Below are 23,486 nucleotides of genomic sequence, written 5' to 3' on the forward strand. Positions count from 1 at the left end.
TCTGGGCCGATGGTGAGAGCAAACACTGTGATGGTCAGAGAATGGGAGGAAGCTGTTTATCTTACGGCAGAGAGCCAGGAAAGGACCTGGGACCACAGACCTTCAAAAGCATGCCCTTAACGACCTACTTCCATCTGCTAGGCTCCAGTCCCTCAAGTTCCCACCACTTTCAGAAACAGCATCACCTCCTGAGACCGAGTGTTTAACATGTGAACTTGTGGGGGGTTTTTCATATTCAAACTGTTACAGATGTGTGTCAGGTTTCTCCATTAAGATTACTGTTTATCTCTTTGTCGTTAGTGTTGAATGTGGAGATGCTTTGAGACTATGAAACTATCTATCTAGTTCTTACTGCAACTTCTACCAACTCTAGCATCCACTAACTAGTCTTGCTTAAGTATAATAATTGTGAAATGGTGGTTAATTTTGTCTGCGTTTATGAGTTGATGTTTTTGTACAGAGGTATCCAACCTTTTGACTTCTCTGGGACATACTGGATGAAGAGCTGCCTTGGATTACATTAAATCTACAAATACTAGTGAAATGTGGAGCACTGTTGGGAAAGTCTTAAAATAATTGAGCAGGTCCCAACTATGTGATCACTGATAAATGAATGTATCTAAGTGGTGGAACTTCATTGGTTAAATTTTTTTTTATAATAAATGTAAGAGGCAGGCTCGTGAGATGGCTCAACAGTTAGGAGCACCGGCTGCTCTTTTAGAGGTCCTGAGCTCAATTCCCAGTAACCACATGGTGGCTCACAACCATCTATCACGGTATCTGATGCCCTCTTCTGGCCTGCAGGCAGACATGCAGAGCAAGCAATCATACTTAAAAAATAAATACATTTAAAAACAATATAAACTTAAAAAAATAAATGTAAGAAAAGAGGGACACATAAAATTAGTTATATATTTTACATTGTATTTGATAAATCAGGTCATCAATATCTGGTTTGAATGCCAGTGAGCTGGTTCGGAAGGTAAGGGTGCTCACTGCCAAGCCTGGTTGGTGACCTGCATTCAATGCCTGGGATCACATGTTGAAAAGAGAGAGCTGACTCCTGATAGCTACCCTTTGGCCCCCAGTGCGTGCCCAGGTACCATGTGCACCCACCCCTGCCTCGGCAGATAAACGCAAGGTGTCTGGTTCAGTGGAACGAGTTGAAATTATGTGTGTTCTGAAACCAGATGTCTTGGTTCTAATTTCCTGTTTCATCCCTGAAAATAGTTGCTCACAAATACAGGTACTTTTACAAAGCAATGGCACGAATAAGGCACGATTGTGAAGCCTAGGGCATTTGTTCCTGGGAAGAGTCCACTTGAAAATTAGTAGGGCCCTGGGTTGGCACGACGACTCGGTGGGTGAGGGTTCTTTCTGCCAAGGCTGGCCACCTGAGTTCCATCCCCCGGAATGCTAGGAGAGAACTGACTCCCACAGGCTGTCTTCCAACCTCCGCACACCTCCGCACTCCTCCGCACGAAGAAGAAAAGAACAAAAACAAAACAAAATGGCAGGTAACGTCTTTACGTCCATTGAAAATGGAGCTGTAAATATGACAAAATATTATTTCCCCAGACATCTTTCAAATTCATGTATCAGATTGAAAAACAAGGCTAAACATTTCTGCTATTCAAAAATAGGACTGTGCTTAGACAGTATATAGAAATCCATTAAATGGTGTGCCTTAACTTGTTCTACCATTTCATTTAGAATACTGTTATGGTTGAAACATTGTACCGATAAATCAGATTTCACCTTGAAGACACATGTTTAACTCATTTGAATGAACAGTCAAATCCACTGAAACTATTACACTGTCGGTTTTGTGGTTTTGTCTTTGTTTTTTTTTTTTCCTCTATATAACAGCCCTGTGATAAGAGAACACACACACACATACATACACATTCTCTCTGTCTGTGTGTGTGTGTGTGTGTCTACGCTGTCTGGAACTCACTCTGTAGACCAGGCTGGCCTTGAACTCACAGAGATCCGCCTGCCTCTGCCTCCCGAGTGCTGGGATTAAAGGCGTGCGCCACCCCCGCCCGGCTAACACTGTCGGTTTTATTGTCAAGTTCTGGCACAATTTTTTTTGAGACAGGGACTCTGCATCGGCCTGGTTGTCCTGGAACTTGCTATGTAGAACAAAATGGCCTCTAATTCAGAGATCCAGGTGCCCCTGCCTCCCGAGAGTTGGATTAAAAACATGCATTGCCATACCTGGCAAGTTTTTTTAAAAAATACTTATTTATTTATTATGTATACAATATTCTGTCTACATGTATGCCTGCAGGGCAGAAGAGGGCACCAGACCTCATTACAGATGGTTGTGAGCCACCGTGTGGTTGCTGGGAATTGAACTCAGGACCTTTGGAAGAGCAGGCAATGCTCTTAACCTCTGAGCCATCTCTCCAGCCCCTATCTGGCAAGGTTTTAAAAATTACATTTTAAAATTTTGTGTTTGAGTATGTTGCCTGCCTGTTTGTATATGCACCATGGTTATGCCCCGTCCCTACAGAGGTCAGAAGAGGGCATCAGGTCACCTTGAACTGGGGTTATAGATGCTTGCGAGCTGTCATGTGGGTGCTGAGAATCACATCTAGGTCCTTGGCTGGTGTTCTTAACAGCTAAACCATCTCTCCAGCTCCCTCAAATTTTGTTTTTGATATTGTAAACTACTTTATAACATAATACAAACCACAAAAATCTTTTCAACATTTGGTCTGACTAAGCCATTTTGCTCCAAAAAGTAAATGATGTCACCATAGGCAGCATAGACACTTGGAAGAAATCCTTGGGCCTGATAATGTAGCCCTGGCTGGCTTGGAATTGGCTGTTTAGACCAGACTGTTCTCAAATCACAAAGATCCACTTTGCTCTGACTCATGAGCCCTGGGGTTAAAGATGTCCACCACCGCACCCAGTCATCTCATTTTGGGGGGACCAGGTCTCCCATTGGGCTGGAACCGACTAGGTAGGCTGGGCTGGTTGGCATTAAGTGTGCCATATCTGCCTTTTAAAAATTCTTATGTGTATGGGTGCATGTGCACCACAGGTGGACCTGGTGCCCTCGGAGGCCAGAAGGCATTAGATCTGGAGCTGGAATTGCAGAAGGTCGTGAGCCACCGTGTGGATGCTGGGAGCTGAACCCAACTCCTCTGCAAGAACAAGTGCTCTTATTGCTGAGCTGTCTCTCCAGCCCTTTTTCCCCCGTTGCCATGCATCTGGGTATCAAACTCTAGACCTCATGTTTACATAGGAAGTGTTTTACCAGCTGGGCTATCTCCAACTTTTAGTACACTTTAATGCAAAAATATGATACTCCTACGTAAGAAAATGGAACTACCAGCAGCACGGTTTCCAAGGATGTTGAACATCTAAAAATAGAAAGGCTCAGCAGGCTTTCACCTATTGCAATCCTTTTTGTGCTTTTGGCCTTAAATTTTGGTTACACACTGAAAACCATCCTAAGATGATCGTTGCTTTGAGTGCCGTTTCTTCGCTTCCAATTCCTACAGCAGGCTTATAGTGATCATTCTTGACAGCTTCAGGTTTTACTCATTAGGGCTGTTACTGCTAAGGACCTGTACGCTATTTTCACTTTTACTTGTGAAAAGGTACTCGACAGCTTTTCTGTGGCCAGCAGGCACAGGGTGACTGGAAATTTCCATTGTCCTCTCCCGCCAGCATCTCCCACTCGTTCTATCAGTTCCTCATTTGAGAGATCTTCATCATGATCTGCAGCAACTGGTCCCCATCGGCCCTAGGACCACTTCCAATGCTGCATCCTTAGCAAGGAACATGTGTTTTAAATTATTTATTTTTGTTATTGTGCATTGGTATTTTGCCTGCATGTATGTCTGTGTGAAGTTGTCATATAAGTTTGAGCTGGAGTTACAGATAGTTGTGAGCTGCCATGTGGGTACCGGGAATTGAACCCAGCTCCTCTGGAAGAGCAGCCAGTGTCCCTAACTCCCGAACCATCATTCCAGCCCCAGAACATAATTTCTTGTGGAGGCCGTGTAGTATTATGTCTGCGAAAGACCCTGAGGCTGTAACACTGTTGTCAAGTCTTCCACACACTGTTGGTTCCCACTGGTTTGCGCTTCTCCCAAGCCCCTGCAATACTCTTCAGTGTCTCCCAAACTCCCCAATCACCTTCACCTGCATCTTCACCATCTGTTGCTTCTATGATATGCTCAGAAGTTCTTCTCAAGCTTTGAGGTCTGAAGCGACACCTTGGCCTGGGGACTGGATCAAGACAGCTGTACTGTCATGAAGACATTCTCTTCTTTTTTTTTTTTAAAAAAAGATTTATGTATTTTATGTATATGGATGTTTTGTCTGCATGTATATCTGCACTGGATCCCATGGGACCATAGTTATAGATAGTTGAGAGCCACTATGTAGGTGCAGGGAATTGAACTCAGGACCTCTAAAAGAACAGGCAGTGCTCTTAACTGTTGAGCCATCTCTCCTGCCCTCATATTCTAAAAATAATTTTAAAAAATTATTTTATGTGTACTCCTGCTTGCCGCATGAATGTAAGTGCACTGTGGTCCTGGTGCCGCTGGGGGCCAGAAGAGGGAATTAGATCTGGAGCGGAGTTATGGATGGTTGTGAGCCATCATGGGGGCTCGGGAAACTGGACCAGGAGTCTTTGCAAGAGCATCAAGTGCTCCTAACCCCTGAGTCATCTCTCTAGCCCTTGATACTCTATTTTTTAAATTATGAGAAAGATCACTCAAGTGTACTGGGTGATAAGTGTTGGGAGCATGCATGAAGGTCCTTGAGCCCACAGATCTCCAGAGAAATCAGCAATTTTAAATCAGCAATAAAATGTTAAGCATATAGGATTGTCTTTCTGATGGGGAAGATGAAAAACCTGTTCTTCCTTCCAAGAAGCTGAGAATTAAGTGATTACAGTCTGATCTGTGTTACCCATTGGGCCAGGCCATATCAAGCTCTGACAACCAAGTGTGGAGGTGGCTAGTAATCTAAATGACCTTATATCCAGAGGCTCCCCACTCTCACAACCAGGACCAGAAGTGGCTCATAGCTCAAATGACCTTTATGCTAAGTGTATGACTGAGACCAGACCAGATCCTTAGTCCCTTAAGCTAGTATAGGCAGCCTATCTCTAGAACCCATCTTCTTGAAAAAAAATGCCACATGTCCTGTGAGTTGAGTTTCAATGTAATTATGTTTCCTTGTACAACGGAGATGGTATCACACCAGGAAACCTTCCAAATTATGCTAGCCTACCTACACTGGAAATAAACCACCTGTTAGTAGACACCCAGAGGACTGATACAGCTTGATGAAGTCAGTATGCGCTGGCTTCCATTTTTATCTCTTTGTGGGGTTCAGTTCCCTGTTTGACACCTGCAGGGGCCCCCACACATAAGGTACCTTAGGATAGCAGTACTTAGCTGGTGAGCCATGCTTAAGCAATGCTTAGACAGTGAGATTACTGTGGACATAGTTTTCAGTATCAGGGTGAAAAAAATACATGCGATCCATTCATAACAGATGCCTCTGTCAACCCAAGCTTTTTTTGTTTTAGTGTTAAACCATAGCAAATTGGACTTTGAGTGCCCTTCAAAGCCCTGGCGGTTTCCAAGCACCGCACTAGTAAGAACTTCAACTTAACACCCCTGGCTGCATCTCCTTCAAGAATCAGCATTAAGGGATCTTTGGCTGTGTTTTTTCAGGCATTCTCTCCCCGTTCACCTATATTGAAAACTTGCCTGGCTGGGCGGTGGTGACAAAAGCCTTTAATCCCAGGCCTGGGGAGGCAAAGGCAGGCAGATCTCTGTGAGTTTGAGACCAACCTGGCCTACAGTGCTAGTTCCAGGACAGTCAGGGTTACACAGAGTAATCCTGAGTAGAAAAACCAAACCCAAATCAAACCAAACAAACAAAAACCAAACCGAACCAACAACAAAACTTGCCTGTGCTGAATTTACCTCCCTTAATGGTACTTTTCAGCACTGTGGGCCACACACATGTCCCTGTCGTGTGGATTGTGTTTATTGGCTCCTAGAATTCCACAGACCACCATTTGAGAACTTTCTCCTTATTTATGCTGGAAAGTCATCCCATGTTTAGCTTTTGCCTGGAGGGTGCTGATAATTTTGTTGGTTTTGGTCTTTGAGCTACATGCCCAAGAACTGCTCCATGTTGGCTATGGGGCACTTCCAATAGCAAGTCAACAGAAGCCCCCAGGGGGTTAGCTATTTGTGAACTTACCTTCAGTTTTTATTATCTTGGGTGATTACTATTGTAGAGACACAGAGGTCTAAGGTTTTTGTGATTTGACTAAGTTTTTCACCCACTTTAAATTTTATCACTTGTGCCGGGCAGTGGTGGCACATGCCTTTAATCCCAGCACTTGGGAGGCAGAGGCAGGCAGATCTCTGTGAGTTTGAGGCCAGCCTGGTCTAAAAGAGCTAGCTCCAGGACAGGCTCCAAAGCCACAAAGAAACCCCGTCTCGAAAAACAAAAAACAAAACAAAATTATCACTTGTAATTTGATGTTGAGGATAATTGCTTCCTTTCCTTTTGGCACTGCGGGTGACAATAGCATCCAGGGGCCTTCCCCCAGGCATTGCTACCTTTGAAATGTAGTCATAGCAGCCTCGTGCTTTCAGAATGTTGTCAACCTGTACGCTGGAGAACGCAGGTGCACGCAGATACCCACGAAGGACCATAACAGGCCTTGTCTAACGCTACTGTCCAGAAACTGGTTCATTCTGCACTCCCAGGAAGGCCTGATGTGTCCCTAGTGTCAAGCCCAAACTTCTGGACAGCAGAACTGCAGGCAAATGAAAACTGACGTGGTTGCAAATACCAACCAGCTAACCAATCAAAACTAAACAAAGGTCTGCGGTGGGAAGATGATGAGGCAAGATGTGTACCAAACAGTTCCTTTGTTCAAGAGAAGTCGAAACACGTCTAGATTGGAGGCGAAATACCGGGGAACACCTCTAAACCGTAACCCCATGGAAGGAGAAGTAGACTCTTAAAGAAAGAGTTTTTCAGTTCCATGAGTCGCTTCACGCTGAGGACCCGCCCAAACCACTGTTGTCACCATCAATACCCAATTTAAAATAGGCTTAAATGCTTTTGGTGCCTAGGTCAAGTTGGCTGCGGGTCACCTGTCATCAGCCATCGGGCAGCGTAAAGCGACACTCGTGATCAAGGTCTTATAAACCACGGCTGCGAACTGGACACCTAAAAAAGAGGGGTCCGAGCCACCAGTGTGGCCTGCTGCGCACGCGCGCACAGGGGGCGTGGCGCACTATGACCCGCCTGCTGCGCGTGCGCCCGCCTAGGCGGCGCGAGGTCAGGGCAGGGCAATGTTACTCCGGCTGGTGGGGGCGGCCGGCAGTCGGGCCCTAGCCTGGCCTTTCTCCAAGTTGTGGCGATGTGGCGGCAGCGCAGGAAGCGGCGGGGCGGTCTGGAGCAGCGTGAGGGTCGGTGGCATTGCTCGGCAGGTGAGCAGGGAAGCGCCCTCCACAGGTTTCAGGCGGCGGCGTGGTGGGGCTCCGCTGGACGTCGCAGTGACGTCATCCGCCGGCGGCTGGGTGGGGCGCAGCCGCTTCCGGATTTCCGCTGCAGGCTCCTCCAGTGTCTACCTTCTTCTGATCCTAGCACTTGAGGGTTTGCAATATACCTTGTAGCTGTTTTTTGGGGGGAGATGGTCCCCGACTAATAGATAGACTTTATTCATTAAAGAGGCGTAGCTCTTAATACTAAGCAGAGAAATATAGGCACATGGGATCTCTGCCGTGGATGCTTCATTCTTAGTTCAACCTTGTTACAATATTTCACCGCCCATCACATAGAGTGTGCATCTGCTAGTACAGTAAGGAGGCTCACTATCCCATACCTCATGGAGAAAGGTAGCTGTATATCTATTCTCCATCTCCAGATAGATCAGTCCGTTGTCACTCATCACAGGGGCCATACAGCTGTTCTTCCTTAACTCGTCTTTGCTTCTGTTCCCTCCTTTTTCTTTGTTGGTTTTCCGAGGCAGAGTTTCTCTGTAACCACCCTAGCTGTCCAGGACTGTCGTTCCCTCTTAATATGGTAGTAGTCTTGTGTAACTTTTAAATGTAAATGGCTATTTACCCCAGATGTAGTGTTGTGTAACTTTCGAAGAGCAAATGTCCATTTACCCCAGATAGGGCACTCGTGACAGGTCAAAGAAATGATTCCATTTCTCTAGCTTTGTGAACCAGTTAGTTTATTGGAATTAATTATGGTGGGCCTGAGGAAGAGTTACTGACAGGAGTGAGTCAGTCACACACATAGGTGACAACCCAGGGGAAAACTGCCTTCTTGCAGCTCCCTGCAAAACCTGCAGGTGGTGCCACCGAAGAGGGGCTTATGTCCCCAGGAGCTGTTTACTGGGGATGTTTACTATCTAACTCTGGGGATGGGCCTTGTGAACCTGATCATTTCCTGAGCACAAGAGTTTTAAGGGCTTCCCTCCTTCCTCCAGGATCGACTTTTTGGGTTTGGAGGAAATGGCTTCACAAATGGATTGTCAGAATGCTCCCAAGTTTGTTTCAGTTGCAGAGTTGTTTTGTGTTCCGTGTTGCAGGTCCTGTTCTGGTGATTAGCCTGTTGAAGATCAGTCATTTAGTGAGTGTTGTAGATTGTTATAAGTCACTGAACGGCTGTGGACCCACGTGTCTTTGTGAAAGACGTAAGCTGATTGTGTCACTTTTCATGGGTGAATAAATGTCTGTTCACCCTCGACAGATCCCTAGCAACAGACCAAAGTGATGTTGTGTGACACTTCTAGGCGGTGTGAACAGACATCTACCCAACCCAGACAGAGAACTGACAACAGACCAGACTATGGGTAGCTCCAAAGTCCAGCTTGGTGAACCAGTGAGTTGTATTGGAGTTACTTACAGGAACAGAAATGACTCAGAGACAGACCCATCACCAATGGCCACCCAGGCATGGGAGGCAGCTCACAAAAACTGGAAACCTGTAGCAGACTGCTCAAGTTTCAGGTAGTTTAACAGGTTGAAGCATGTCCATTTCTAGTGGCTTGGTTGGTCTGAGCTGCTTCCAGGCGTCTCAGCTGTCTGAGAGTCTTCTAGGCAGCTTGGATGGCCTCTGCTTCATCCAGGTTGCTAGGCTACTCTGCTTCTTCCCAGCTGTCCATCTTTATTGTGGTTGGTCTTGTCTGAGAGTGAGTCTCAGCAGTCTTTGATGCTTATGTATTTTGGGGAGGTAAGGGTCTAACGAATCTGGTTGACTCTGGTAATCACTCCATGAAAGTTAGTAAGATTTTTCCCAGAACATCCTCATTAGTTGGCTTGAATTTCTGAATGAAGCTTCATCATTCTTAGATCAGCAACCCTCACTTCAAACTTCAAACACACAACCCTTGAGACGAAAAGATACAATTTTGGTTCTCAAGGCATCTTCTCTCTTGGGCTGGCTCCATTCCCTGTGTGCAGTTCTCCCTGGCAGGTATCTCACAGCTCTGCTTCTCTAACCTCTCGGTGTCCCTAACACAGTCCAGACTTCACTTCCACAGCTGCACAAAATGGCCTCTCGGGGTTTCCTGTAGGCACTGCCCTGCCACATGTTGCCTGGCCTCAGCATCTCTCCTTAACTGCAGAGGGAGATTCATAATCTCTTTCCTCGTGTATCCTTCATGACTCTAAAGCCAGAAGCACGTGTATCTACTGTCAAGTTTATCTACCAACTTGGGGTGAGCCTCGGCCCCCTCAAATCACATTTTCAGCAGATTTGATGCGTTTTCCCTTTCACAAGTTGGAAGTTTAGCTGGTTGGAGTCTTGCCCCCCCCCCCTTTATTCCAGTGCAGATCAGGCCACACCCACCTTGAGCTCCTTGTCTCTTTCAGCACAAACCTTGGCTCCAATCTGCCATTTCCCGGTGCTCTTCTCAAACTGTACGTCTGTATTTCTTTCTCGTCCTCCTTGTTCTCTTTCACCTGCATAAGGGTGGTTTTTAATAACCACCTGATAAAGTCAGGTTAGGCTGTCTCGACTCCTCCACCAAAGAAATTACTACTTTCTAGTTTAGCCTCAGACAGATTTTTAGGAAGAAGGCAGAAGGCGGCCATGTTCTTGGCCTCCAGCCCAGGTGCTGTTGAGGCCTTCCTTCCCTCTGAAGCCTCTTGAGCTCGGCCTCCACTTTCAGTACCTCTGTCTTCCAGATGCCTACTATGATGGCCCTTTAAATTCTGCTTAAAGCCTTCAACCGCTTTTCTAGTCCAAGGTACCAAAGTCTTCTAAGTTCCTCAAAAACAACAACAAAAACCAAAACAACCAAACAGTCAGGTCTGTCATGGCAGTAGCCCACTTTCTGCTACCTACTTCTGTCTTCGTTAGGTTTCTGTGCTGTGATTAAGCACCATGGCCAAGGCATCCTAACAGAAGAAAGTGTCTATTTTTAGAGGGTTAGGGTCCATGAGGGCAGAGCGAGTGCATGGTGGCAGGAACAGCTGATAGTTCACATCTTTTTTTTTTAATTTAAAAAATTTATTGTTCATTTTATGTACCAACCCCAGTTCCCCCTCCCTCCTTTTCTCTTGCACCCCCCCCCCCACATTCCTCCACTCATAGGGGGTAAGGCCTTCCTTGGGGAGTCAACAAAGTCTGGTGTACCAGGTTGAGGCAGGACCGAACTGCTCCCCCCGTATCAAGGCTGAACAAGGTATCCCACCATAGGGAATGGGCTCCAAAAAGCCAGTTCTTGCTCCTGGGATAGGTCCTGGTGCCACTACCAGGGAACCCCCCCCCCCAACAGATCAAGTCACATAAGTCACCCACATTCAGAGAGTCTAGTTTGGTCCCACACAGGTTCCCCAGCTATCAGTTCAGTCCATGAGCTCCCACTAACTCGGGTCAGCTGTTTCTGTAGTTTTTCCCTTCATGGTCTTGATACCTCCCTGCTGCCCCGTTCATATGATCCCTCCTCCCTCTCTTCAACTGAACTCAGGAGCTCAGCCCAGTGCTTGGCTGTGGGTGCTGCATCTGCTTCCATCAGTTACTGGATGTAGGTACTGTGATGACAATTAGGGCAGTGATTAAAGGGGAAGGCCCTTTCAGATACCCTCTCCACTATTGCTAGGCATCTTAGAAATTCCTGAGAATTTCTCTAGCACCAGGTTTTTTTCTAACCCCATAATGGCTCTCTCTATCAAGATATCTCTTAGGGCTGGAGAGATGGCTCAATGGTTAAGAGCACTGACTGCTCTTCCTGAGGACCCAGGTTCAATTCCCAGCACCCACATGGCAGCTCACAACTGTCTGAAAATCTAGTTCCAGGGGATCTGACACCTTCACACCAATGCACATAAAATAAAGTTAAATAAATCATTAAAAAAAATTTTAAAAATATATCTCTTTTATTGTTTTTTTCCCCTCCATCCCTTCCCAACTCTGTCTTCTTGATCCCTCATGTTGCCATCCCCCATCCCCTCTCTTCTACCCCCCTCCTAGTTCACTGTTTTTCCTTCCTGGAGCCCTCTGTGTGCACCCCTCTTAGGGCCCCCCTTTTATCTAGCTTCTTTGGGGTTGTAGATTGTAGCCTGATTATCCTTTGCTTTGCATCTGGTACCCACGTATGAGTGAACACATACTGTGTTTGTCTAGGTCTGGGTTACCTTACTCAGGATAGTTATTTCTAGTTCCATCCATTTGCCTGCAAATTTCAAGATGTCATTGGTTTTTTTTTTTTGCTACTGAATAATACTCCATCGTGTAAGTGTACCACATTTTCTTTAGCCATTCTTCAGTTGATGGGCATCTAGGTTGTTTTCACGTTCTGCTATTACAGGTTCTGCTGCTATTAACATAGTCGAGCAGATGTCCCTGTGGTATAATTTGTGCATCCTTTGGGTATGTGCCCAAGAGTGGTATTGCTGGGTCTTGAGGTCAGTTGATTCCCAGTTTTCTGAGAAACTGCCATACTGATTTCCAGCGTGGCTGTTCAAGTTTGCACTCCCACCAGCAGTGGAGGAGCATTCCCCTTAGAGAGTTCACATACTAAAGCTGAAAGCGGGAGGCAGAAAGGACACTGGGAATAGCACAAGTCTTTTGAAACCTCAGATCTTGCCCCCAGTGACACACCTCTTCCAACAAAGCCACACCTCCTTTTTTGTTTGTTTTAGGCAGGGTTTCTCTGTGTAGTCCTGGCTGTACTGGAACTCAACTCTGTACCAGACTCTCAAACGCCTCTGACTCCTGAGTGCTAGGATTAAAGGCATGCTCCACCACTGCCTGTCTAGATATTATAGCTATAAAACAATTCTTTGTGAGTTTTTACAGCAAGTTTAGTTTATATTTATTCTGCTTGAATAGCTAAGTAGGTAAATAAAGTAACAAACCCATGCCTCAGTCCAAATTCTGTCCCTCACATCCTGTCCTGGCCACTTTGAGAAGATGCTGTGTTGCATTGCAGAAACAGTCTGATTGTCTCTCCTGTCGTTGTCCTCAGGGGTTATGCTCACTGCAGGCTCTGCAGGGAAGACTCACTTGGTTCTCCCCAAGGCTGTGTTCAAAACCTCCCAAAGGTACAGTACTTCTTATACCTTCTGCCTTCACTAGCGGCATAAAGTTTATAACTAGTGCAATTTGCTCGGGGTGTCTCCCAGGTGACTGAGCAGGTAACAGGAGGGCATGACAGCTAGCATGTTCCATATTGAGTCACACAGTAGCACCTCTGAGCCTTTATCACTTTGATACATTGTTGATAGCAGCAACAGTGAAACTGTCTCAGAAGGATATTACTAGATGAGTCTTTCGGGAGGCATGGGAATTCATTTTCATTACTGCATAGTTGATTCTGGGAATCCAGCTTCAGGTTTGGAAAATAAAACAGGTAGAGTAGTTAGGGGGAACACAGTGGCCTACTTGGAGCTCTTCAGAGCAAGCCATGGACCAGTGCTTAGTGTTCTGAGCAGAGGGATTGTACTCATAGAAGCATTTGGAGACCTCTGTCTCCAGAGAGTAGAAGAAATAGTCCTTATCCCTCATGTGGGTTTGGGCCTGGGGCTGCATGTCGCTCTGATCAGGTAAGAAAAAAGGCAGAAGGAGAGCTAGCTTTCTTCTTACTTTCTCAGCTGGATTTGACTGTACTGCTGCTTTTCTGAATGCATGTGTGTGCGTGCATGTGTGTATGTGTGTGAGTGTGTGCATGTGTGTATGCGTGCGTGTATGAGTTTCCTTTTAAGCATACTGCGACCTCTCCATTTTTTCCCTAAGGGTTTGAGAAATTTTTTAAGAATAAGAAGAATGGAAGAAGTACAGAACCAGGAAACTCAGTAGCTCCAAAAAAAGGTAAGAAGCCCAGTTTGATAAGTCAGACTGTCAAGTTTTACATTTGAGTATTTGATTTTACTTTTTATTTTTATTTTATATGCTTGAATGTTTTGCCTACATTTGTGTTTGTGTACCACGTGCTTGCCTGGTGCCCAAAGAGGCCAGAAAAGGGCACCTGATTACCTGGAACTGGAGCCTCAGACAGTTGTGAGCTGCCACGTGTGTGTTTGGAATTGAACCTTTGGCTTTTGAAAAGTAGCCAGTTCTTTTTTTCTTTTCCTTTTCTAAAGATCTATCTGTCTGTCTGTCTGTCTGTCTATCTATCCATCCATCCATTCATCCATTATACATACAGTGTTCTACCTGCATACCAGAAGAGGGCACCAAATCTCATTATAGCTGGTTGTGAGCCACCATGTGGTTGCTGGGAATTGGACTCAGGCCCTGTGGATGAGCTGTCCGTGCTCATAACCTCAGCCTTCTCTCCAGCCCGTAGCCAGTTCTTTTAAAGGCTGAGGGTTTTTTGTTTGCTTGCTTGCTTGCTTGCTGTTTGCTTTTCGAGACAGGCTTTTACTATGCAGACGTGGCTGGTTTAGAGCTCTCTATATAGACCAGGCTCATTTCTACCTCATAGTGATTTTCCTGCTTCTGCCTCCTAAGTGCTGGGATCAAAGTTTTGTGTTACCATGCCCAGCATGTTTGAGTGTTATTATAAATTATTGACTGATGTTGGGGTTTATCTCCTTGAGGAGGGGAAAACAGGAAGAAGACGTGACTGTATGAAGTTGATCTTACCTCCTCGTTCCTAAGTCACTGTGTCTTGTTTCTCACAATTTTCTTAGCTTATTTGGATTGGATGATTAGCTCTAAGCCTTGATGAAAAATTTTTTTTTTCAAGACAACTTTTCTCTGTGTAGCCCTGAATGTCCTAGAACTTGCACTGTAGACCAGACTGACCTCATACTCAGAGATCTCCCTGCCTCTGCCTCTCTAGTGCTAGGATTAAAGGCAAGTACCAGCACTGCCTGGCTTTAAATTTTTTTTTAATTTTTAATTTTTTATTTAATTCATATGTTCGGGTGGCTTTTGTTCATGTATGCCATGCACCACTGTGTACAAATGTTTTTTGGTATCCCAATTTGTATGCGTTATGCATATACGTGCATTTGTTTGTAGTCTAGAGGTCAATATTGGATGTCTTCCTTAATCACACCACTTTAATTTTTAAACTACATTTATTCAAGTTTGATTCACACACACACACACACACACACACACCACTGAGCACACGTGGAGGTGAAAGGACACTTGTAAGCCTTGGTTCTTTTTGTCCATCACTTGTGCTTCAGGGATGGAACTCAGGTTCTCATGCTTGGTGGCAAATGAACCGTCTCACTAGCCCTCCCTCCCTCCCTTATTTTTTGAAGCAGGCTCTCTTCTGACCGGAACTTGCTAGATGGACTAGACCGGCTTACCAGACCCTCAGGGATCCTCTTGCCTCTGCTGCTGTAGCACTGAGTCTGCAGGAACGCATGCCACTGTGCCTGGCTTTTCACATGGGTGTGGAGACTTGAACTCGGACCCTCATGGTTACACAGCAGGCACATAACTGACTGAGCTGCCTCCCCAACTCCTTTTCTGTGTTTTGAATTCTCCTTCTCTGGAAAATTATATATTCTTTTCTGTTGTAATATAAGACTTTTCCTTTTTCTTTTTTTCTTTTTCTTAATCTCAGAAACTGTAGAACCAAAGAACACTGGGCCTGGAGGAGATGGAGGCAAGAGAGGAGGGAAGCGAGCTGGCTTTGCCTGGTGGAAACGGATGCAGAAGGTTTGTGTGTATCTAAAGACCAGAGCCAGACGTGCTGTCACTTGTAGAGGGTGTGGTTGCTACAGAGCTGAGGCTTTCTGTGGTCTTTTTCTTATTTTAGTCCTGCTCTTGGAAAAAAAAAAAATCACTGGATAGTTTGATTTATTTATTTTTTGTTTTGGCTTTTTTGAGACAGGGTCTCTCCTATGTAACCTTGGCTGGCCTAGAACTCACTGTGTAGCCTAGGCTTGTGGTGAACCTCCTGTCTCTGCCTGTGAGTATTGGAATTACAGATGTGCACTACTGTGCCCAGCTTCGACTGTGTAATTTGTAACTAGTGTATGTGTATTCGCAGTTGGAGAGGCTGGACAGCGTGTGTGGTCAGAGTGCTGGTGTGCCCAGTGCTGTAGAGGCTTCGGTCTCTGTGGTCAGGTCCCCCACTCATGGTGTCTTGTATGCTGCTCTGTCCATAGAGGAGCAACACTGTACCCTTATATGACGAGAAGGAACAAAATGCACACTTTAATAGTTGCGTCTGCACACAAATTCCATACATGGAGACGGGCCCCACATGACTTCATCATTTCCCGAAGGTCCCACCTCTTTAATGCTTTCACTGTTGCTATTGATTTCCAGGGTGGATTTTTAAGGGACCTTAAAAATTCAAAGTTCAAAGAGTCTTAAGAAATTTTTAAAAATGTGTCAAGACTTAGAGTCCAAGGTAAGAGAGCCTCTTCTTCCAGGCCTGGTGGCACACGCACGCCTTTAATCCTAATACTCCAGAGGCAGAGGCAGGCAGAGCTCTGTGACACTGAGTTTAGACTGGTCTTCATAGAAAGTCCCAGGCCAGCCAGGGCTACGTACTGAAAAGAGAAATTTCCATTTTCATAAAGAAATGGTTGTTTTCATGGTGTTCAGAGGATCCCAGTTTGGCTTACAACTGCCCGTAGCTGCAGTTCTGTGGAACCAAACTCCCTCTCCTGGCCATGAGCATCCCTTTTCCCGGGGACACACACATCCATGTAAATAAAAGTGAAACAGAAAAATTTTAACCCAAACATGAAGCCACCTGATTTGTCGCCTAACTAGAAAACGTGTTGTCTTTTCTTCCGTAGGGGGAGTTTCCATGGGATGACAAGGATTTCCGGAGTCTGGCTGTTCTGGGGGCAGGCGTGGCTGTGGGGTTTTTATATTTCTATTTTCGAGATCCCGGAAAAGAGATCACCTGGAAGCACTTTGTGCAGTATTACCTCTCCAGAGGTCTGGTGAGGAGATCTCTACACTGTCTTTGGGGAAAGAGGGTGCTATTCAGGGGGTTCACAGTGCCCTGAAGGAGCTGAGAGTCAGGCTCCCGTCTGATGGCGTGCTGAGCCACCCACCTGGGCACAGGAACAGAACAGTGTCGGGCCTACGTTCTGGTCGGGTGGAAGCTGCCTTAATACCATGTCCTGGCAATCTTAAAAAGATAAAAAACTAGCTTGTCTTTTGGAGTTTGGCTCTACCCATCAGTCTTTGAATTTCAGTCTCATGTCTGATTCAGAACTCGTTTTCTCCTTCACTGCACCCCTGGCCCTTGCTGGTCAGCCCTATAGTGAGAGGTGCTTGGTGGCTCCCCTAAGAGTAGTGGGGACCGAGCTGCTGCAGCCCTCCTCTGCCTGTGGACCTGCCATCTGTGCGTGTGCTGGTGTCTTGCTAGGATGTCTGATGGCCTATGTGGGTACCCGTACACGTGTGGCAGACACACAGACGTGTACATATAAATAAAAACAAATCTTACAAACAAATTGACCAAGAAGGACAATACTGTGTCATCATAGTTACAAAGTGGATTGTATCAAGTTGTGTTTTTATTTTTGAGACTAGATTGCCCTCTGCCGCCCAATCTGGCCTTGAATTTTGCAGCAGCGCTCCTGTTTTTTGAGTACTGGGATTATAGGTGTGCCTATTTATTTTATTTTCTCTTTTTCTGTTTCTTAGAGGCATATATCAGTCTATTGTAGGGCTGCTTGTAGCTCATGAGCCTCTGGGACTGCTGTTATTCTTATTGACATTGTTTTGTTTTTTGTGTTGGGTATAATGTTTCTGAATCAGGTCTGTACTCAAGGCTGTACTATATCGTGTGTGAGAGGTGACTTGGTAGGTGCAGACACTCGCTGCACAAGTGTGAGGATTTCAGTTCAAATCCCCAGAACCCACATAAAAGCTGGGTGCATAGCAAGGATGTCTGTGATCTTTGCGCACCTGTGGGGAGATGGGAAATGGAGAGAAGAATCCCTGGGAGCTTGTGGGTCAGGTAGCCTGGAACATGCATTGGAAAAGCAAAGACACACTATCCAGAACGAGGGTGGAGGGGAGGATTGGCCCCCGAAGCTGTCCTAATGTCCACATATGGTGGCATGTTCATCCGAGTTCATACACATCGTGTTCTAACAGATTTTACTCTGTTAACAGTATAAGACTGACTTGTATTATACTTAGGGTTTTAAAATAATCTAGTGTGGAGTTCAATTTCGAGAGACTTGTTGAGTTCTTTATTAAAATGAGATAGATTCATGCCCCAAGCTTATAGATCCAAGAGAGCAAGAAACTAAAACTTAATTAGACTGGGCTGCAGCTGGTAGGGGAGGATGTGTTGTCTTTAGGATGTATAGGTGTGCCCGTGACTGCACTGCTCATGGTTGGCTTGAATGTCTTTACTGCCTCAGCTGTTATGACTGCTTTTCTCCTTTTCCAAGGTGGATCGGCTGGAGGTTGTGAACAAGCAATTTGTGCGTGTTATTCCTGTCCCTGGGACGACATCCGAGGTGAGGGGTCAACTTAAGGTCAAGCGTCCCCATATCTTTTGTTTGTGTGTTTGTTTTTTGAGACAGTCTCACTGAATATTCTGGAACTCGCTCTGTAGACCAGGCTGGCCTAGAACTTGTAGCTCTGCCTGCCTGTTTCCCAAGTGCTGGGATTAAAGGCGTGTGCTGCCACACCAGATCACTTTTTTTTTTAAAGATTTGATTTTTAGGGGCTGGAGAGATGGCTCAGTGGTTAAGAGCACTGGCTGCTCTTCCAGAGGTCGTGAGTTCAATTCCCAGCAACCACATGGTGGCTTACAACCATCTGTAATGAGATCTGGTGTCCTCTTCTGGCGTGCGGGCATACATGGAGGCAGAATGTTGTATACATAATAAATAAATAAAAATCTAAAAAAAAAAAGATTTGATTTTTATCATTTTAGATTGTGTGTATGGGTATGAGCATGTGAGTGCAGGTATTAGATCCCCTGGGAGTTAGGAGCTTCCTGACTTGGGAGCTGGGAGCAGCTTTGGTCCTCTGCAGGAGCAGGTCATGTTCTTACTCTGAATCTTCTCCCTGGTCCCTTGATTTACCATTTTAAGAATTGTAATCTGTAGTTGTCTATTCCGTAAAATACCTTCCCCGTTGTCCAGCAGTCCATGTTACTTACAATGGTTTGGAGAGATGGCTCAGTGTACTGAGCACTGGCTGTGCTTCTCGAGGACGCGGGTTGATTTCAAACACCCGTGTGGAGGCTCAGAAGCATTCCTAACTTCAGTTCTGAGGAGTCTGTTGCTCTCGTCCCGCCTTCAGCCCCCACAGGTACTAACTAGGCTTGCATATAGCACACAGACATGCGGGCAAAATGCCCAGTCACAAAAAATAATTTATTTCTATTTTATTTTAATTCCTTTGGTCTTTTGAGACAGGGTTTCTCTGTGTAACAACTCTGGCTATCCTGGAACTCACTCTGTAGGCCTTAAACTCACAGAGATTTGCCTGCTTCTACTTCCCGATTAAAAGCATGCACCACCACTGCCCAGCAACAAAAAAATAAAAATAATTTTTTTTAATAATATGGTTTCTCTCATTGTCTTAAATAGATAATGGCTAATGCAGGAAGCCTTTAAGAGTACTATAAATAATTTTTGTCAAGTAATATGTAAGAACTACTTGCCAAAATTTGTTAGAAAAGAGTAAAAAGATGAAGGGAGACTTTGGTTATTGTTTGATGGAGGAGGGTCATCTGGCTATGTGTTACTTTCATTGGCTAATAAAGAAACTGCCTTGGCCCTTTAATGGGACATAAAATTAGGTAGGCGGAATAGACAGAACAGAATTCTGGGAGAGAGAAGGCAGACGCTTCAGGCAGTCGCCATAGGCAGTTGCCATGCTTCTCCTCTCCAAGACAGATGCAGGTTAAGATATCTCCTGGTAAGCAACCACCTTGTGGTGCTATATAGAATACTAAATATGGGTTAAAACAAGATGTGAGAATTAACCAATATGAGGCTGAAACTAATGGGCCAGTCAATGTTTAAAAGAATACAGTTTCCATATAATTATTTCAGGTGAAAAGCTAGCCGGGCTGCTCCATCTACTATTGTTGCAACATTTTATACTTGGTCCAGAACTTAAAACCCTGAAGTTCATGTGCCAGAACTGAATGAGCTGCTGTTTGCCTCCTTAGCTGTGGAGCCAGCTTCAGGAAGGGATTTGTCTATATCTGTCTGTCAGAGGCAGGGGAAGGGGCTTTTCTGGGGAACACAGATGTGGGTGAGTGTGTCGGCGGTTCTCTGTGGGGCACATGGCAAACCTAAGCTTCCTCTTGGTCTCTGCAGAAGTTCGTGTGGTTTAACATTGGCAGTGTTGACACCTTTGAGAGAAACCTTGAGTCTGCTCAGTGGGAGCTGGGGATTGAGCCCACCAACCAGGCTGCCGTAGTCTATACTACAGAGAGTGATGGGTGAGTTCTAGGGATGCGGAGGTCCTTGGGAGACTAATGCAGGACATCTGAATCTTTTTGTGTTTGTTTGTTTTTTGAGACAGGGTTTCTCTGTATAATAGACCTAGGACATCTAATTATTAAAACAAAACAAAAATTCAGTGCTTAACCTATTTGGGGGTGTGTTTATTTTTTTTAAACATATTATAGGCATCCGCTAATGTTTACACTATCAACGCTAAAGGAATATTTTGTTATTTTTTAATTTTTTTTGTTTTGAGATGGCCTCAGTCTTTTAGCCATCCGAGTCTCGACTCCTGGGTTTGGTGATTCTCCTGTCTCGACCTCCCAAGTATACACACGGCACTGGCTTGAGTCTGTTTATTGCAAAGAGAATGTCAGGCCTCTAAAAAGTATGTAGGAAAAATAAACATATTGGGTATTGATATCTTTACTGAACCAGAGTCTTCTGAGGAAAGTTATAGCTAAGGTTCTGCCAGACCTATTTGGTCAGAATCCAAGCCCTGTGCTGGGTGGGTCAAGGCAGATTCAATGTCATTAGGACTTGACTTGGGGACATTTTAGAAACGGCCCCTTTTCATATAGCAAAGTTTTAGAGCGATTTGCTCTTTCTGGGTGACAGTGGAACTTCTGACCTTTTTCTTAAGCGAATGTAACAAATGATTTTCTTGGATTTTTGCAGCTCTCTTCTCCGAAGCCTGGTGCCCACCCTGGTCCTGGTTAGCATCCTCCTCTATGCCATGAGGAGGGGTCCAATGGGGACTGGTCGTGGCGGGCGAGGAGGAGGCCTCTTCAGTGTTGGTGAGACAACAGCCAAGATCTTAAAGAACAACATTGATGTGAAGTTCGCAGATGTGGCTGGCTGTGAAGAAGCCAAGCTGGAAATTATGGAGTTTGTGAATTTCCTGAAGAACCCAAAGCAATATCAGGACTTAGGAGCCAAGATCCCAAAGGTACCGGTTTCAGGGAACAGTGATGCACTCTAGGCTGCAAGGTGAAGTACTGATTGCTGTGATTTAGAAGAGACAAATATTTAAGAGTTTTTTTCCTTAAGTTTGTGTTTCTGCCGATCACACAGTAGAGGATGGCCTCAGATGGCGTAGCCTGTCTAGCACTTGGTTGGCCAAGGTAGTCTAGGCCACATAGTGAGTTCATGGCCAGCCTGTGCTGTGACTAAGAGACACTGTCTCAAAAAGCCCACATCTGTTGTTTTAATGTTAGGCTTTCATCTACAATGACCTGATGGCGATCCAGCACTCTGAACTCTAGATACATGATATGTTGTTGTAGCCCTGGCTGGCCTGAGACTCACTTTGTAGAGCAGGCTGAGATCTGCCTGCCTCTGCCTCCCAAATGCTGGCATTAAAGGCATGTGCCACTGTGCCCAACAGAAACAGGGTATTAGATCTTTTTCAAGGGGCCACTGAGATGGTTCTGCTGGTAAGGCATGTACCTACCTCCAAGCCTGGGCAGCCAGATTTGGTCCCTGGGAGTCATATATAGGTGGAAAGAGAGAGCCACCTTCTGTGAGTTGTCCTTTGACCTCCACATGTGTGCAGTGGCTTGTACGTGTCCACACGTGTACAGTAAAAAAACACATACATTAAACTCGGTGTGGTGGCTCTGTGGTGAAGGAACTGTTGCACCAAACCTGAGAGCCTGACCGCCCCTCCCCCCCCCCAGGCAGTGTTCTCTGTGTAGCCTTGTCTGTCCTGGAACTAGCTCTGTTGACCAGATTGACCTTGAACTCTCAGAGATCCATCTACCTCTGCCCTCCCTAGTGGCTGGGATTGAAGGTGTGACCCACCACCACCCAGAAACAGCCCAAGTTCTATTCCCTGTACCCACTGCCACTTTAACAGGGTGGAAGGAGAGAACTGACTCTTGCAAGTTGTTCTCTGGTGTCCTCGTGTCTGCCAACCTCACCTCCTAACATAACTAGATAAGTATAGTAACTTTTTTGAAAAATCTTTTTAATTTTCAGGCATAATAGTTCATAAAATTATAATGAAGGTGTATTATAAAGATGTGAATTGTTAATCTTTTTTCTCCAAATGTCTGCTCATACGTGTGTGTATAGGCATGTACATGTGAGTATAGGCATGTACGTGTGAGTATAGGCATGTACGTGTGAGTATAGGCATGTACATGTGAGTATAGGCATGTACGTGTGAGTATAGGCATGTACATGTCTTAGTTTAGAGTCTGTCGCTGTGATGAACACTGTACCTAAAGCAACCTGGGAAGGAAAGAGTTTATTCCATCTTGGACTCCAAGTAACAGTTAACGAAGGATGTCAGGGCAGAGCTCGAGCCTGGCAGGTACCTGGAAGTAGAAGCCGTGGAGGAGTGCTGCTTACGGTCTTAACTCCCCATGCCTTACTCAGCCTGCTTCTTTATAACCCCGGGACTATTTGCCCAGAGGTAGCACCGCCCACAGGGGGCTAGGCCCTCCCACACCAATTGTCAATCAAGGACACACCTCACAACCTTGTCTGCAGGCCAGCCTAATGGAAGCATTTTCTCAGCTGAGGTTCCCTCTTCCTGAAGACTCTTTTGGGTCAAGGTGACAGGGCACTGAGCAGCAGCGCTGCGCCACAGCGCGCGTGCACATCATAGGACATCTCACATTCCTCCTTGTCTAGACAGGATGCTTGCTGTTTGCTGCTGTGGATGCCAGGCTACGTTTCTGGGGATTCTCCTGTCTCTGTCTGCTCTCTTATGTAGGAACACTGCTGTTGTGCCTGACTTTACTTGAATTCTGGGGATCACACTCAGGTTCTCAGGAGCCTGAACAACTGATGGAGCCTCCCAAAATGAGTGGTGTCCACGCTTCAAACCAGAAAGGCTGTGAAGCTGGACAAGCTCACTGGCTAGATTTCAACAGGCAGTTGTGTTTCCCTCCTGGGTGGCTATGCAGATTGGTACTGCTGTTTTAGGGAGCATTTTGTCAATAATAAGGAAAGCAGTCTGAGTTAGGAGGTATTGGCGAATGCCTTTAATCCCAGCACTCAGGAGGCAGAGGCAGGCAGATCTCTCTGAGTTTGAGGCCAGCCTGACCTACAGAGTGAGTTCCAGGACACCCTGGGCTACACCTTTGTCTCAAAAAACAAAAACAAAACAAACAAACCCAGAGAAGAAAAGAAGAAAAGAAAAGCGTTCTGTTCCTTCGAGCCAGTGGAAGACAGCTTCTGCAAGTAAGGATCTGGTTCTGGGAGTTTCCTTTTTAGATGTTGTAGCTGTGTGTAAGCTACAGTGAGTGTGTTAATTGTGTGTTTATATGTATATATTCGTGTGTGAACATGCAGGTGTGTATATGTGTATGGGTGGGGAGGTGGTAGGTGTCATTTCTCAGTAGTCCTCTGCCTTGTGTTTTGAGATATGTTTTCCATTTGTAGTTTGTGAGTAGGTAAGGCTGACTTATTGGCTAGTGAACTCACGGGAATCAGCCTGTTTCTGTCCTCCTAATACTGTGATTACAAGTGTGGTTTTCTTTGTGCCTGGTCTTGTACATTGGCTACAGAAATTGAACTCGGATCTTTGTGCGTTCATGGTACCTCACCTCTTCTGAGCCATTTTTCTAATCATGTGCGTTAATTTTTTTTTTT

At 45.5% G+C, this 23,486-nt stretch overlaps 1 protein-coding gene across 1 annotated transcript in view; it reads left to right on the top strand.

The window, feature by feature from the left end:
* Positions 1 to 7,310: 7,310 nt before the first annotated feature.
* Positions 7,311 to 23,486, top strand: part of LOC119802179 (AFG3-like protein 1) — a 29,041-nt gene continuing 12,865 nt past the window's right edge. The window contains exons 1-8 of the mRNA XM_038313129.1: positions 7,311 to 7,499; positions 12,497 to 12,572; positions 13,264 to 13,338; positions 15,056 to 15,150; positions 16,245 to 16,394; positions 17,865 to 17,933; positions 19,755 to 19,879; positions 20,562 to 20,832. Of these exons, the coding sequence (XP_038169057.1) occupies positions 7,362 to 7,499; positions 12,497 to 12,572; positions 13,264 to 13,338; positions 15,056 to 15,150; positions 16,245 to 16,394; positions 17,865 to 17,933; positions 19,755 to 19,879; positions 20,562 to 20,832 (999 nt within the window). The 5' untranslated portion in view covers positions 7,311 to 7,361. The remainder of the gene's footprint in view (positions 7,500 to 12,496; positions 12,573 to 13,263; positions 13,339 to 15,055; positions 15,151 to 16,244; positions 16,395 to 17,864; positions 17,934 to 19,754; positions 19,880 to 20,561; positions 20,833 to 23,486) is intronic.

This window comes from Arvicola amphibius, chromosome 15 (assembly GCF_903992535.2).
Source record: "Arvicola amphibius chromosome 15, mArvAmp1.2, whole genome shotgun sequence".
Taxonomy (NCBI): Eukaryota; Metazoa; Chordata; class Mammalia; order Rodentia; family Cricetidae; genus Arvicola; species Arvicola amphibius.